The sequence below is a fragment of the Arabidopsis lyrata genome (assembly GCF_000004255.2).
Source record: "Arabidopsis lyrata subsp. lyrata unplaced genomic scaffold ARALYscaffold_1, whole genome shotgun sequence".
NCBI classification, from domain to species: domain Eukaryota; kingdom Viridiplantae; phylum Streptophyta; class Magnoliopsida; order Brassicales; family Brassicaceae; genus Arabidopsis; species Arabidopsis lyrata.
The window spans coordinates 10,061,798-10,078,419 of NW_003302555.1; the positions used below are offsets into that span (position 1 = coordinate 10,061,798).

At 37.7% G+C, this 16,622-nt stretch overlaps 4 protein-coding genes across 7 annotated transcripts; 3 read left to right on the top strand and 1 right to left on the bottom strand.

Moving 5' to 3' along the window:
• The first annotated feature begins 1,865 nt into the window (after positions 1-1,865).
• Positions 1,866-4,688, top strand: LOC9329311 (pentatricopeptide repeat-containing protein At1g22830). The gene is given in 4 exon segments (XM_021011669.1): positions 1,866-2,296; positions 2,382-3,258; positions 3,261-3,308; positions 3,311-4,688. Coding segments are annotated over 3 exon segments (2,091 nt in total). The 5' UTR covers positions 1,866-2,296; positions 2,382-2,486; the 3' UTR covers positions 4,582-4,688.
• Positions 4,689-4,863: 175 nt separating this feature from the next.
• LOC9326599 (cytochrome c-1) lies at positions 4,864-5,883 on the top strand. Its single transcript, XM_002890491.2, has 3 exons — positions 4,864-5,063; positions 5,344-5,477; positions 5,569-5,883. Exons 1-3 carry the CDS (start codon positions 4,952-4,954, stop codon positions 5,665-5,667), a joined length of 345 nt encoding a protein of 114 aa, XP_002890537.1. The 5' UTR covers positions 4,864-4,951; the 3' UTR covers positions 5,668-5,883.
• A 66-nt stretch (positions 5,884-5,949) lies between these two features.
• On the bottom strand, positions 5,950-8,429 carry LOC9326600 (TVP38/TMEM64 family membrane protein slr0305). The gene is made up of 7 exons (XM_021011670.1): positions 7,868-8,429; positions 7,646-7,698; positions 7,445-7,537; positions 7,104-7,327; positions 6,792-6,858; positions 6,297-6,407; positions 5,950-6,123 (listed from the first exon to the last, which is right to left on the bottom strand). Exons 1-7 carry the CDS (start codon positions 8,298-8,300, stop codon positions 6,088-6,090), a joined length of 1,017 nt encoding a protein of 338 aa, XP_020867329.1. The 5' UTR covers positions 8,301-8,429; the 3' UTR covers positions 5,950-6,087.
• A 718-nt stretch (positions 8,430-9,147) lies between these two features.
• On the top strand, positions 9,148-15,282 carry LOC9329312 (transforming growth factor-beta receptor-associated protein 1). Of its 4 annotated transcripts, XM_021012874.1 has the most exons (15): positions 9,174-10,399; positions 10,500-10,775; positions 10,974-11,170; positions 11,285-11,429; positions 11,968-12,243; positions 12,345-12,417; positions 12,868-12,916; positions 13,085-13,236; positions 13,267-13,370; positions 13,557-13,612; positions 13,776-13,844; positions 13,941-14,052; positions 14,169-14,258; positions 14,506-14,676; positions 14,804-15,282. In XM_021012874.1, exons 1-15 carry the CDS (start codon positions 9,338-9,340, stop codon positions 14,894-14,896), a joined length of 2,925 nt encoding a protein of 974 aa, XP_020868533.1. In that variant the 5' UTR covers positions 9,174-9,337; the 3' UTR covers positions 14,897-15,282. The 4 variants fall into 4 exon arrangements, with proteins under 4 accessions (XP_020868532.1, XP_020868533.1, XP_020868531.1 ...); XM_021012873.1 differs by having other exon boundaries at positions 9,148-10,399; positions 11,285-11,426; positions 13,085-13,370; XM_021012872.1 differs by having other exon boundaries at positions 13,085-13,370.
• The last annotated feature ends 1,340 nt before the right edge of the window (positions 15,283-16,622 follow it).

Below are 16,622 nucleotides of genomic sequence, written 5' to 3' on the forward strand. Positions count from 1 at the left end.
AATTCAATGTATTTGAAAAGTTAACAGTCATTTTTTATAAAACAAGTGGTATATATAATATACCGTTCTGTTTGGTTTCAATATGAATGATGTCATGTGTTTATTTACTTATTTTGAATGTAAAAAAATTAATCATATTTTATTTATTCAAAAAGGTGAATTTATAGTTTTTCACCTTTTTGTTTTTTGATATTCAAAAAGTTGTAAGTCATAATCTATAGTTTTTATAAGTTGAAGATAAGAGCGGAGTTATTTTATTTTAATTTTTTGTTGTCGAGATTCAACATGACATCTCTGTCATTTTTTAATCTCAAAACGTTTATACTGAGACTATCAGTTCCGGTTAATTTTTTACGTTTTTTTTTGTAGTAATAGTTATGCATTTGACCAAAACATAATGTGAAAGTGAAGAGTATGAGTATAAAATAAATCATTAGAAATTAATTAAATAAATTAAGAAAACATATGTATAAATGTGTACTTAGATACTGTTAAGTGTTTAACTCGTTGTAATAATAAAGAGAAAAGCAGTGGAAAAAAAATAAAATAAAAAGTCGATTCAAACTCCACCGATGAAGAAGAATGTGAAAACGTCGTCATCTAAGGTTAAACCACGTGGGATAAAGAAAAAAACAACAAAGACTTTCTTTGCCTTTTTTGGGTACAAATTGCGTCATGCGTTACGTGAGCACCGTCTAAAGCGGGTCCTTTAATTTGTTTTTTTGGTATTTGACCAAAACCTGTAATGAGACTGTCCACGGGTACTACACACATACAACAGCCCAAACTAGTTGGAAAAAGTTGTTTTTTGTCTTCTTCTGTGTCTTTAATATTGCTGACTCAGAGACATGGTTGTCGAATATTAGTTCACACACAACCACATCCAAAACACGAATCATCCACGGAGAAACCCAGGCCCATCATGTATTTAATGTGATGCATAACCAATTCTTTATACTTGATTAGGTTTGCGTTTACACAGACAAAGGTACTTACTTCAAGTTTAGGGTGTTATTAGAGTTTTTACTAGGTATTTTGAACACCCTAGTTTTTTTTTTTTTTTGCTAGATTTTGAACACCCTAGTTTATTAGAGTTTTTTACTAGGTATTTTGAACACCCTGGTTTAAAAAAAAAAAAAAAATCTACGCGATTTGCAGTTTAATTGTTTATAAAATAAAATTAATGTAATAGTATATTAATATCAATTCATAACTCATTTATTATAGAGAAATTCCTAAAAATAGCCTTAAAACAAGTTTTATTGACAATAATAGCACACACTCCATAAACTTCCAAAAATAGCACTAGTTAAGTTACTATTAGTTCTAAAACTTTTATTACTAGTTTATTTTTTCAATAATACCACAATTTTAATATAAAAGCTATTCAACAAAATAAATTAGAAATAAATTTAAAATATTATATTTGGGTTCTCTATTTCCAATTTAGGGTATATATTTCCACCATTTAAAAGAGATTTTGATTCATTTTAATATTAGTTTATGGTATTATATTTGGGTTCCCTATTTCCAATTTAGGGTATATATTTCCACCATTTAAAAAAGATTTTTATTTTAATATTAGTTTGTGGTATTATATTTGGGTTCCCTATTTCCAAATTAGGATATATATTTCCACTATTTAAAAACAATTTTGATTCAATTTAATATTAGAGTAGTGTTTGCTCTCTTTTTTATTTTCTATCTTATATTTTCATTAAGTTAAATTGAAGTTTATGGTGCTATTTATGGAACTTTTTAAATGAGGTGCTAGTTTTGGAAAAAACAACTTTTTGGGGGCTATTTGTGTCAATCTCCCATTATTATATATGTTCTAAGAAAAACTAATAACTGCATATATGTTCAGAGTATTTTTGTTTTAACATAGGTAATTGTAATTTTACCCAAAAAAAAAAAGAAGGTAATTAGTAACATTTTGAAAAAACCGTAACTTTACCTTTTTTAGTCAGATTCTTTTTTTTCCCTCGCAAAAATATGTCTATCGCTAGAGTTTAGTGGGCCAATATGGGTTACAAATCAAATGGGTCTGGGAGTGGACAAATCTAAACAATGGGCCCAAATGATTTGAGCACATATCAGCAGCAAACGGAGTCTCTTTCTTCTTCTTTCTACAAAACCTTCACGCGCGGCTTCTCCTACTGTCGCTTCGTCCGGTTCTGTCGGTGCTGTCTCCGAATCACTGTCTTTTTTTCTTTTTTCTTCCTATACGAGTTCTGTCTCGTCTCTTCTATGTTTCACTAGATGTACTCATACTTCCATGTTAAGCCTGTTAATGGTATGTTTAGCCCACCACATGTTCGATGAAATGCCTCAAGGAAACTTTTTATGTTCTTTCTCACCTTTCTTCCTTTGATTTTCAGACGGAGAAGCGAAATTGGATTAACTTTCGCTTTCATGGATCAAACTAGTGTTGGAACAATAATCAAAACCCATTCTTTGTTGCCATCATATGCAGCTTACTGTATATGCCGTCTTCTCCTTCTCGCTCTATACTTAGAGGTCTCACTGTATCCGAAATTCGCAAGTTTATTCCTCAATCTTGGAAACAGCCACCGAGACCCATCTCTGAAACTCCCAAAACCCATGATGAATCAGTTCCACAAGTTCTTTTCGAATCATTTAGACATTGCATTGCCCATGGTCAATTTTATGAAGCTTTCAGAACTTTCTCTCTACTTCGTTACCAGTCTGGTTCTCATGAATTCGTTTTGTATTCAGCAGCTTCTCTTTTATCTACCTGTGTGGGTTTTAGTGAGTTTGTTCCTGGGCAGCAAATTCATGCTCATTGTATCTCGTCGGGTTTGGAGTTTGACCCTGTTTTGGTCCCAAAGTTGGTTACTTTCTACTCTGCTTTTAATCTTCTTGACGAAGCTCAGACCATTACTGAGAACTCTGACATTTTGCATCCCTTGCCGTGGAATGTGCTTATTGATTCGTATGTTAGGAATAAACGGTTTGAAGAGTCGGTTTCTGTTTACAAGCGAATGATGAGTAAAGGAATTCAACCGGATGAATTCACTTATCCGTCTGTTCTCAAAGCTTGTGGAGCATTACTGGATTTTGCATATGGGAGAGTGGTTCATGGCTCTGTTGAGGTTAGCTCTCACAGGTGCAGCTTGTATGTCTGCAATGCGTTGATATCTATGTATAAAAGATTTGGTAAAGTGGATGTTGCTCGGAAATTGTTTGACAGGATGTCTGAAAGGGATGCTGTCTCATGGAATTCCGTAATTAACTGTATACTTCTGAAGGACTTCGAGAAGCTTTTAAGCTTTTTGATATTAAGTACTCTCTGGTGTCGAAGCGAGTATTGTAACTTGGAACACATTAGCTGGAGGTTGTTTGCAGACAGGAAATTACATAGGGGCTTTGAATTGTGTTGTTGGGATGAGAAATTGCAATGTAAGATTAGATTCTGTAGCTATGATTAATGGTTTAAAGGCATGCTCACACATTGGAGCGTTACAGTGGGGAAAAGTATTTCATTGCTTTGTGATCCGTAGTTGTTGCCATGAAATTGACAATGTTCGAAATTCGTTGATCACAATGTACTCAAGATGCAGCGATCTTAGGCACGCCTTTATAGTGTTTCAGCAGATTGAAGCAAATAGTTTGAGTACATGGAATTCTATCATTTCCGGTTATGCACACAACGAGAGATCAGAAGAAACCTCTTTCCTGCTCAAGGAGATGTTGCTATCTGGCTTTCACCCAAATTACATTACACTTGCTAGCATTCTCCCTCTTTGTGCTCGGGTGGCAAACCTGCAACACGGGAAAGAGTTTCACTGCTACATCCTGAGGCGCCAAAGCTACAAGGACTGTTTAATCCTGTGGAACTCCCTTGTCGATATGTATGCAAAATCTGGGGAAATCATAGCTGCAAAGCGAGTATTTGATTCGATGAGCAAGAGGGACAAAGTGACATACACTTCCTTGATAGATGGATATGGCAGGCTGGGTAAAGGAGAAGTCTCCTTGGCATGGTTCAAGGATATGAACAGATCCGGTATCAAACCTGATCATGTAACTTTGGTTGCTGTTTTATCAGCTTGCAGCCATTCCAATTTAGTGCCTGAAGGACACAGGTTGTTTACGAAGATGGAGACTGGGTTTGGTATACGCCCTCGCCTTGAACACTATTCTTGTATGGTTGATCTTTATTGCAGAGTAGGTGACCTGGCTGAAGCCAGGAAGATATTCCGCAAAATACCTTGCGAGCCAACAAGTGCCATGTGTGCTACTATACTGAAAGCGTGCCTCATCCACGGGAACACAGACATTGGTATATGGGCTGCAGATAAGCTACTACTGGAGACGAAGCCAGAACACTTAGGGCACTATATGTTGCTTGCAGATATGTATGCAGTTACTGGTTCTTGGAACAAGCTTGTAACGGTGAAGACTTTCCTGAGTGACTTGGGTGTGCAAAAGGCTCATGAGTTTGCTTTGATGGAAACAGATTCCGGGTTAGATGAAGAGATTAATAAGCCGATGATCGATTCTGCCGTTAATCAAGAGCAAAGTTCAGATGAAGAACGTCTTGTAGAAGTAGGATAAAGAATCAAAGACTGATAGAAGAATGTTTTATTATTCACTGCTTCAAAATAATCAAACTTGAGCACCGATTTTTTTTACTGTACATTAATCCTATATTAATTCAACCATGTTTGAACAGAGCAAAAACAAGTTTTACTTGCATGATTTCTCAAATGCAATCGAATTTTGTTAATCAAGAACTAAAGATGAACCTAAATAGTAGTCACTGAATTTGAGCCCATTAAGGCCCATTAAGGCCCATTAAGATTGGAAACACTGATTTTTAATAGAGGTCAGAGAAACCCTAAGAAACTTCCGCAAGCTCCAAAGAAACGAGAGTTCCGTAATCATTTTCTCTTGTTGTTCCTGATCGCGTTGCTCAAGCGAAAAAATGGCGTCGTTTGATGAAGCACCACCAGGAAACGCCAAAGCCGGTGAGAAGATCTTCAGGACCAAGTGTGCTCAGTGTCACACCGTCGAACAAGGCGCCGGTCACAAACAAGGTTATTCATCGATCTCTGGCTCTTGAGTTCTATTTCTATGGTTGATCTTCCTATTTCTTCAGATTTAGGAACCGATTGTTCTTGTTAATCAATGATCATAGATCCGATCCAAAAACCTTGATATTTCCCTTATGCCTTACTTGTGCGACGAATTCCTGGGTTGTTTTGTGGAATGTTATATTCGAATCCTAAGTAGTGACACAAGAATTTGATCACAGATCAGCGTTTCCTTGAACTTGCTTGAAATGAGAAAACATTTGGTTGTTTTTATATTTTATAGGACCAAATCTAAACGGTCTCTTTGGAAGACAATCTGGTACAACTGCTGGTTACTCTTACTCTGCTGCTAACAAGAACAAAGCTGTCGACTGGGAAGAGAAGACCTTGTATGATTACTTGCTCAACCCCAAGAAGGTATGTATAATCATGTCTTGATTCATTCTCTGATTGTTTCATGAGTTGTTGTTAACATTGAGATTGATGGCCAATTTATGATATGATGCAGTACATACCAGGTACAAAGATGGTGTTCCCTGGGCTAAAGAAGCCGCAAGACCGCGCTGATCTCATTGCGTACTTGAAGGAATCTACTGGGCCTAAGTGATTCTAATGGTGGATTCTGAGTTGTTGAGTCTCTCAGATGGGTACTTTTTTACTTTGCTATATTCTTTTGACAAATAAAATCTCAAACTTTCTTTTGTTATCATCAATTACGTTCTTGGTGGGAATTTGGCTGTAATGTGTGCTGAGTCTCACTTTTGAGTACATTTGATTTTCTGAGGCTCACTTTCCTTTTTCTGTCTAGAAGCATTTTCTCACATATTGCAGCTTAATTTTAAAGAACAAAAAAGATTCAAAATTATATATCAACTATGAACAATAATAATGGAACAATATTAATGTCATCATAATAATGGAATAATAATAATGGTACATGATATGATACTCTGTTAAGGTTTTTTACAAATCCTAGAGAATCAAAAACCGTATCCATTTGCCGGTTTTTCTTAGTTTGCATCTCTCTCTACTTATCATCATCATCAATATCCTTTATAGCATCCTGCAACACCCAACAAGTATAAATAAGATCCCTGTTAAGTTCCTTTTATGCATGGGATCAAATGAGAGGACTTTTGTGTTACAATGCTTAGAACCAATTGGTCTGGAGGTAAAGATAACAGATAACGCAGACCAGAGAAAAGAAAGCAAAACTACCAATGAATTTGAGTTTACCTTTGCAAGGCCTGTCACATATGTTGCAGCCAATGCAGTAACCAGCAGACCTACCCCGAGCGTTAAGAGCTGGCCATTTCCTCCAGGCAAGCCAACATTAGATTCTTCTTGCTGGAACAACATAGATAGAAGATTGTCATTTGATGGTTGTATTATACTTGCCAGAATCACCATGTATTCACTATTCAACAGATATCAGACACAATTTCCTCAATTCAAGTTAACTTCCATAAGTTGATTAGCCTCCCTCGTATTGAGTACTTGTTTACCATTCAATATCGATCTCCTTTTCATTACGTCAAAAACAAAAATTTTAGCTGTGATCCCACAGCTTGATGATTTTAGCTAGCTTTCTACCCTAGATAAGTGCTGATCAACATGGAATTACTGTACACCATAGGCTTGACATGAGAAGTTAGGCATGTTTTTGTGCAGTTCATTCTTTTTTTGTCAAAGTGATGATACATAGATTAGATTACAGACAACAAAACTCACAATGATTGCTCGTCCAAAAGCCCCGGCACTGACATAAGCCCAAGAGCCTGGAAGCATACCCAACCAGCTGCAAAAACAGTATGATCCATGAATGAGTATGTAAACTCAGACTATAGCTTATCAAGTTGAAATCTTGTTCTCAAATGCAAAACAAATTGAAGTAACTCCTGGTCAAGATTGCTTCAGAGTAAACACCAAGTGGACATTAAGTGATGGGAACTAGTAAGATTCTTAAATAACCTCAACTCAAGTATCAAGCTTCTACAGTAGATATCATAGGGAAATAGTATATAATGTTGCAATAACACAGACCTTCCTAATACATAAGGCACAAACTTCACAGATGTCAATCCGTACAGGTAATTGCCAAGAGAGAAAGGAAGTAGAGGGCTTAGCCGAAGCAGAGTAACAACTCTAAACCCATTTTCACCAATTGCTTTATCAATGGCGAGGAACTTCTTGTTGTCTTCAACTAACTTAAGTATTCGCTCTCGGGCAAAGTATCTGGCAATTAAGAAAGCAACACTAGCAGCCATCTAACACCGGAGTAAAAACAAAATTAGAAAACCAAAAAAACATATATCAACATGGGAAGGTCACTTGATGACGTTAAGGATATTGAGTTTCATGTGTTCCAGGGAAGAATAACTTACTGTTCCACTGATAGAAACTATGATGGTGCCAATGAGTGGACCGAAGAGAAGACCAGCCGACATCGTCAATGGGAGAGCCGGAATGGCTAATATCTAACACAAAAAGGAAAAACAAAACCAAAAACTTGAAGGTCTCAATGAAAATCAAAAGTCACATGGAGCAAAAAACAAAAACACATGAAAGAGTATGAAAAAGCTTGCCTCAAGGCCAGCATAAACGGCAATGAACAAAGCATACCCAGCCGTACCATAACCTGTTGTTTGATTCAAGAACACAAAACTCTAATCAACTTCTGAAATTGATCAAAAACTTATCCTAAATGCATCATCAAATATCTAAAGTTCCATTCTTTCTGAGTTCAAATACGACTAGAAGCTAAACAGTAATAGAATCAATCAACAATTCAACGTATCAAATCGAACCTTCGATGTAAGTGGAGAATTGAGTGAGGAACGTATTAATCTGATCCCTATAGACATATCCAACGCCGGCGAATCCACCAACAGTACCAATCAACAAAACCCCGGCTAATATAGTACCCTGAATAGCAGCATCACCTTCCGATCCGCCACCGTCATCGCTCTCAGACTTAGCATCATCTTCGTCGTTATCATCATCACTGGATTTGGGATTGAAGAACCACCGGAGACTCTGAGGAGGCGGGGCGGTGGATGGGAGAGACTGTTGCTTCTTCTTCTTGGTTTGCTTGAGGGAAGAACATGGTTTAAGGAAATGAAATCGCCTGTAGAGTCTAGAAGAAGAAGGAGGAGAGAAGAAGCGGAAGTTGCAGGTGAATGGAAGAGATGAGGAGGAGGAGGATCTGAGAGTCAGACCCAGAGTAGTGAGGCTGCGCATTTTTAAGCAGCTTTAATGGAGATGATGATGAAGATTGGCTTGAAGCAGTACCATCTGAGTTTCTTCTTCTTCTTCTTCTTCTTCAGTTTTGGGCTTTTGGATTGGCGCGGCTTTGTTCTAGCGAAGTATCGTATTTTCGGATGGGCTTCTGGCGATCTAGAGCGCCACGTGTCTCTCTGTTCTTAGGATCACGAAATTATAATTTACTAGTTTCTTCCAGAAAAACACTACAGAAAAAAAAAAAAAAAATACAATTTCATAACAAATTTAATAATTCTATGCGAATATTCGCATCCAATTTTTTTGGACATATAAAATTATAAATTCAGAAACAAAACAAAAAATTATGAAAGAAAATTTTAAGGAACTTTGATTTGTTTAAGTTAGGACAGAATTTAACTTGATTGAAAATTACTGTAGTTTTTGGCTAAAAAAAAAAAAAAAAGGATTTTGGTCTAATGTGACATATACTGTAGCAAAACTTACAGAAATTGCCACAAAACATTTGTCTTTCTAAATATGCCATAATGGTGGACAAGTCATTGAAACGAAAATTTTTGTTAGACAAGAAATGTTGTTCACCTTTGAAACAACAGATTAGGAAGATATTTGGTGGACAAAAAATCTTGTCCACCTTTGAAACAACAGACTTTTGGTGGACAATAATTCGAAACGACATACAAAAATTTTGGTAGACAAGAAATGTTGTCCACCATTATGACACATTTGGAAAGATTTATGTTTTGTAGCAATTTTGCTAAGTTTTTGAACAGTAAGTGGCAAATTAGTTAGATTTAACCACAACTATTATTGCTTGACGACGCCGTTTCATCCTTTATGAAAAAGATTTTTTAAACGACAGCGTTTCTTGTTTGATAATCTGTAATGTTCCAAGTCAAAATGGGAACTCGAACGTGTCTGACTCTTCTTTGGCTTTACCGGTAAGCTACACTGATCGCCGGGGTTTTTCAATTCGCCGTCTCTCTTCTACTTTATTCCGGTCACTACCATTGTACATCGTATACTTGGTTCAGGTCATGTCCAAATCTCGGGCAGTTGTGGAGCTCACTGCTCGTTTCGATCTTGGCGGCGACGATAAGATCCGAGCTTTATCTCTCTCACCTATCTCCGATTCCCAAACCCTAGTATACCTCGGAACCTCCTCCGGATCTCTGATTCTCCTCTCTCTCGACACTTTAACTAATATCGTCTCCCGTCTCGGGAGTGTATCGCTGAGCGCTTCCCCTGTTGAGTCTATCTTTGTGCTTGGAGAGGAAAGAGGGAAAGTTTTAGCACTCTGCAATGGCTACTTGTTCTTGATGGATTCGCTTCTTTCTCAACCAACTAAGAGATTGGGTGGTGTATTGAAAGGAATCAATGTGGTTGCAAGGAGAGTGAGAGGACGTGATTCGTCGAGTACTGACTTGTTGCCTTCTGAGATTTCGACGGATTCTAGCTCGAGTAAGAAGTTTCTTCAGTTGCTTGGTGCTGGGAATCTGGTGAATGATGTTAAAGGTAAGGACTTTCCACATGACAGAGTCCATCAAGGTCATTATGTTTTCGCTGTTGCTATTGGTGAGAGAATGTTGTTGATTGAACTTCAATGTGATGAAAAAGAAGGGTTATCTTCTTCTTTTGTTGTTTTGAAAGAGATTCTGGGGATTGGTGGGATCAAAACTTTGGTTTGGCTTGATGATTATGTTATTGCGGGTACTGTTAAAGGTTATAGTTTGATCTCGTGTGTTACTGGTCAAAGTGGGGTGATTTTTACATTGCCTGATGTGTCTGGTCCCCCGCTGCTTAAATTGCTTTGTAAAGAGTGGAAAGTGTTGTTGTTGGTGGATAATGTTGGAGTTGTTGTGGACACAAATGGTCAGCCTATTGGAGGGAGCCTTGTGTTTCAGAGGAGGCCTGATTCTGTTGGAGAATTGTCTTTCTATTTGGTGACTGTCGGAGATGGGAAAATGGAAATACATCAGAAGAAGTCTGGTGCTTGTGTTCAATCAGTTAGTTTTGGTCCTCAAGGATGTGGGCCTTCACTTTTGGCCGCAGATGAGGCAGGAGACGGAAACCTTTTGGCTGTCACTACCTTGTCAAAGGTGTTTATCCCGATAATGGCTATCTTCATTTCTTTGGAGTCTATCTTGTTGATCAAACAGTCATGAATTTTCTGTTGATTCTTTCATTGTGGTGTTTCAGCTTATTTTTTATCGGAGAGTGCCTTACGAAGAACAGATTAAAGACCTCTTGAGGAAAAAGAGATACAGAGAAGCCATCTCCTTGGTGGAGGAACTTGACTCACAGGGGGAAATTTCGAAAGACATGCTTTCGTTTCTTCATGCTCAAATAGGGTATCTACTGCTTTTTGATTTGCGCTTTGAGGAAGCTGTGAATCAATTTTTGAAGTCAGAAGAAATGGAACCTTCTGAAGTTTTTCCTTTTATCATGCGGGATCCTAATCGCTGGTCTTTGGTGGTATAATTTTTTTTCCCTGGCAGCTGGTTTTTAGTTATGTACTCTAATTTGTTTCTAAAAATTGACTGCTTAATCAACCACAGTTCATTATTTTTCTTACTAAAGGCATTGCCTGACTTGTAGCGAACCTGAAATTTATGATGTCTCAAGGCTTGTCCAGCTGCACTCTGCTTGACTAAGATTTTTGCGTGCTTTTAGGTTCCAAGAAACAGATACTGGGGACTGCATCCTCCCCCTGCTCCTTTCGAAGATGTTGTAGATAATGGGCTGATGGCCATCCAGAGGGCCAATTTTCTAAGAAAAGCAGGAATGGACACTCCGGTTGACGAAGAGTTTTTCTCAAATCCCCCTAGTAGAGCTGATTTATTGGATTCAGCAATTAAAAACATTACCAGGTGATACAATTACTCTTTATATGTATTTTGTCTTCATCTACAGCTTTTGTAGTATATCTCTGTTCTCTGAGGTCTGAATGGCATATACTGAGGTAATTTTACCTGTTGCGAAAGGTACCTCGAGATATCACGTGAGAAGGACTTAACTCAACCAGTGAGGGAGGGAATAGACACCCTTCTAATGCTTCTTTACAGAGCGTTAAACCGTATTGAAGATATGGAGAATCTTGCATCTTCCGAAAATAACTGTGTTGTTGTGGTATGTGTTTTCAGTCAATATAATTTACGCATGTACATATTTTCATAGCATCAACTCGGTAGGTGGCATCACAAACTAATAACTGAAAGATGTAAGAAACCTGTAATTCGGATTTAGTAAATCTATTCTTTGGCAGAACTGTTTAAGCAAGACAGCTAGAGATTGGTTAAAAAGGAGAAGAAAACTAGATTTCAGTGACTAGTAGACTAGGTCCGTTTTTGTATGCATTGTAATTGTACCAAAGTACCAGTTTTGCAGTTGTTTGGCTGAGTCTCTAGTAAACCACTGTATATAAAAGCAGTAGATCAATGACATTCATCTTAGAATGCTGACTTTCCCCCGAGCAAAGTCTCTAAAGTTACTCCAAAGCGCTGTTAACTGGAAAATATTAACTGTAGTACTCTAGGATTTATGTGGATGTACGATGAGGAAATTACAAATTTCTGGATCCTTAGAAATTCGATGCATAGAAAAACAAAGAGCTTTTTGTCAGAAGGTTGCTTGAGGGAGGACTTTACAACTTGTGTGGACGATGCAGGAGGAGTTGGAGACTCTTCTAACTGAATCTGGACACTTACGGACACTAGCATTCCTCTATGCAACTAAGGGGATGAGTGCAAAGGCTCTTGCTATTTGGCGTCTCTTTACGAAGAATTATTCATCTGGTCTATGGCAAGACTCAGATGACTTGGTGCCCTATTTACACGACAACGAGCTCATTAGGTTATCTGGTAAAGAGGCTGCTGCCGCAGAAGCAGCCAGAATTCTTGAGGAACCCTGTGATCCAGAACTGACATTGCAGCATCTTAGTTGGGTATGACATATATATGATATAACCCAAGTTGTTGTTGCTTTGTACAATAAAGATTTGCATCTTGTGAGTATAATAAATGATTGTGGATGTATCATTTTTAGATTTCAGAGATAAACCCATTGTTTGCTATCCAAGTCTTGACGTCAGATAAAAGGACAGAAGAGCTTTCGCCAGGTGGGAATCAGGGTTAACAGGACATTTGTGTTTGATTGTGAGTCAGATGTTGATCTCTATTCGTTCTTTTTAGAAACATGTTGCCAACTGTTTCTTAGGTTTTGAATTGTGATTATTCTGGACTTGTATTGATGAATAATGGCTTAGCTGAAGTCTAAAATGACTAATTTAATGCAAGAAGTCTAAAGGCTGCTTTAGGTTCAGGATAACATAATTTTGTCCGTGCATATATTCTCATGTCTCTAGTGTGCTGTTCATCATTATAGTTAAGATTAGGGTTAGAATAGGCATCTGTTCCATTATTGCTGTAAAAAACTTACGGAGTTCAAAAAATTTCTTTGTCTTTGGGTTATTGAGTGGCTAGGCATATGACATTATATTTATAATGGTGGATTAAATATTAAAAGTTTTGATTGATCTGAGGGTCTGTGTTTCCTAATCTTATTGCAGAGCAAGTGATCCAAGCTATTGATCCCAAAAAGGTTGAAATCATACAGAGGTATAGTTACTTACCGCATAAATAAATTCCACCCAGTTGAGTTTTAGTGAATGCTTGCTAGTAAGTAGTAAGTAGTAAGTAGTAAGAGGAAGGTCCACCAGAGTATGTTGTAGCGAAGTTGGGAAAGTTTTAAACTTTTTTCTTGCTGACTTTATATATACTGGCCAGGTACTTCCAATGGTTGATTGAGGAAAGAGACTACACTGACCCGCAGTTGCATACATCGTATGCTCTCTCACTTGCCAAATCAGCACTTGAGTGTGTTGAAGTTCAAAATGGTATCCCAGAAGCTGATGCTGGAGGCAGAGAAGCACATGATTGTAATGTTGGAAGTATTTCTTTGCTTGAAAGTGATGTACGAGAAAGATTGCAGACCTTTTTGCAGTCTTCAGATCTATATGATCCTGAAGAAATCTTGGAATTGATAGAAGGATCAGAACTGTGGTTGGAAAAGGTTTGTCTGTCAAAAATATTTTCCTTCGGTTCTGAATGGTTGTAAAATGTGTCATTTAGATGTGTATGCGCACCTACGATGCTTCATGATAATGTTGGTGTACCGATGTTTATTCAATGAATTTTTTACTGTCAAAATTATGTGTGTTTTACCCATTTGACATGTCTATTTTTTTTTTTTTGATAGGCAATCCTATACCGAAGGATAGGGCAGGAGACATTGGTCCTCCAAATTCTTGCTCTGTAAGTTCACTTAATAGTCCAAGAAGTGATAAAGAACAAAATTGAATCGTCTATTAATTGTTCTGGAAACCAAGGATCTTGAGACCTCAGGAAGTGAGCAAATATAGTTCATTGTGAATTTGAATGTGTGGTTACTGATAAGATCTTCTGTGGTGGGCGCCAGGAAGCTTGAGGATTGTGCAGCTGCAGAGCAATATTGTGTAGAGATTGGAAGACCAGATGCATTTATGCAGTAGGTTCTTTTCCTTCATTTCATCACTTTATTGTGAATGCCATCGTACGATCTCTTTTCCTTGTGAAATCCCTTAAAACAGAAAGTTTATCTTAGGTTACTTGATATGTACCTGGATCCTCAAAATGGTAAAGAACCTATGTTCAAGGCGGCTGTTCGTCTTCTCCACAACCACGGGGCATCCCTTGATCCTTTGCAAGTTTTGGAAGTAAGAAATACCACAGTCCACCATATGTGAAAAAGACACTGATATTACCTCTTATCCTACAGCGTTTTCATTTGGTAGTTTTTTGGTGATAGAGCTGTATCATGTCTAATTTGCAGAAATTGTCTCCTGATATGCCCTTAAAACTGGCATCAGATACAATTTTGAGAATGCTGAGGGCTCGGGTTCATCATCATCGTCAAGGCCAAGTAAAAAATTCACAATCCCTACAAATCTGTGTATTCTATATTTGCTACTGTTGTGAATTGATATCTTTTTGGGGGGAGGGAAAGGGGTGGAGGATTATTGTGTGTATTTAGTTGTCAAATGTGCCACGGTTAACAGTAATATGTACAGTTAAATGTAAGAATAGATAATTATTGAAAGTAACATTGATAAACTATGGGGTGTGGGTATAGCTTTAGTGTCTGAATGCTCTTAAGTCAATTGTTACAGATCGTACACAATATCTCTCGTGCATTGGATGTAGACTCGAGGTTAGCAAGATTAGAAGAAAGATCACGTCACATGCAAATAAATGATGAGAGCCTCTGTGATTCCTGCTATGCCCGCCTGGGAACTAAGCTATTTGCTATGTACCCCGATGATACCATTGTCTGTTACAAGGTTAGTCCCCTGCTTACGATATAATTCTGTTACCTCCTATATTCAAATACATTACGGATTAAGTATCTTTCTTGCACGTTTCTTTTCTCTGAGGGTACTTTTTGCTGTTGTTCTTTCTTCTTCCCAGTGTTACCGACGCCTGGGTGAATCAAAGTCAGTAACAGGCCGTGACTTCAAACGAGATGTTCTGATAAAACCCGGTTGGTTAGTGAACCGGTAGCAGAAGAATCCTCTCTTGTTCCGCAACAATTGGCTTTTTCACTTGACCTCTAACCCTCACAAACACAGAGTTGGTATAGTACAGAAAGCAGCTCACGTAGTTCTCCTTGCTACAAATAATGAGGAACTTAAGAATCTGCGTTCGATGGCCATAGCTTCTTCAAGCTCGTCTCTAGGCTTGTGGAGAGATATTCGAACAAAGGTTCTTTCATGTTACTGTAAATGGTGGAGGGCATCAAGTCGTTAGTTGTAGGCATTTTTGCCTTTGCGACAGTTGAAAATGGGCAAGTGTTACTATGTGTTTCTCTAATACCTTGTTGTAGTCTCGCTTTAGCTTATGTACGAAGGACTTCTTTGGCTAATAAATTAAAAACTATAAATAATAAACCAGAAAAAGGAAAAACTACAAAATCTACCACTTATTCCCAATTTCTTTCAAAATCTACCACATTATTTCCCTTCTTTCAACTCATACCACATTTTGATGTAGAGTTACCATTTTGCCCTCCCTTTTTATCTTCCTCTTTATCTTTCTTCCCTAATTATTTCTCCTCCCTATTTATCTCTCCTCCCTATTTATCTTCCCTACAACATTAGCTTCTCTATTTATCTCTCTCTTCCTCGAAACACGTGTACTTTAACCAAGAAACATTATATCTCCTAAGACTAAACAATTAACTTTCGTTTTTGTCTCCAGATCTTGTCCTCGATTAGCAATTCTCTGTTGCGTCTAGATCTTGTCCCCGATTTCATCATCTTGCTCTATTATCATGAATTCCACATCTTGTCCACCAATTGTTCTCATTTAAGGGTTTCGAATTTTATTTAGATTTTTTACCATCTATTTTGGTCCACAGATTAGTTGAGCATTATTGTCTTCACCTACCCTGATTATTGATTTTTTTTTTCCTTCTATTGCAAAATAACAAAAAGATCCAGTTGTCCCCGAGTACTATTACTCATTCTATTACTCATTCGATCTGAACTTGTCCCCGATCTAATTCTATTACTCATTCGATCTGAACTTGTCCCCGATCTAATTCTATTACTCATTCGATCTGAACTTGTTCCCGATCTAATTCTATTACCCATTCGGTCTGAACTTGTCCTCGATCTATATCTATTACCCATTCGATCTGAATTTGTCCCCGATCTAATTCTCTTACTCATTCGATCTGAACTTGTCCCCGATATAACATATTCGATCTGATTCTCTTACTCATTCGATCTGAACTTGTCTCCGATCTAATTCTATTACCCATTCCATCTGAATTCGATATGAACTTGTCCCCGATCTAATTCTATTACTCATTCGATATGAACTTGTCCCCGATCTAATTCTATTACCCATTCGATCTGAACTTGTCCTCGATCTAATTATATCACCCATTCGATCTGAATTTGTCCATGATCTAATTATATTACTCATTAGATCTGAATTTGTCCCTGATATAACATATTATTTAAATAACTGTGCAGCATTTATTACAGACCTGCTCCTTCTTTGGAAGCGCCAGACAAAACTGTCTCTGTCTCTGACACAGACTCTGTCCCTGACACAGACTCTGTCCCTGACACAGACTCTGTCTCTGACACAGACTCTGTCCCTGACACAGACTCTGTCCCTGACACAGACTCTGTCCCTGACACAGACTCTGTCCCAATCAGGGGTATTTTGGTCCAGCATTCCACATGTGCTATTGAAATATGGTAGATTTTGAAAGCTT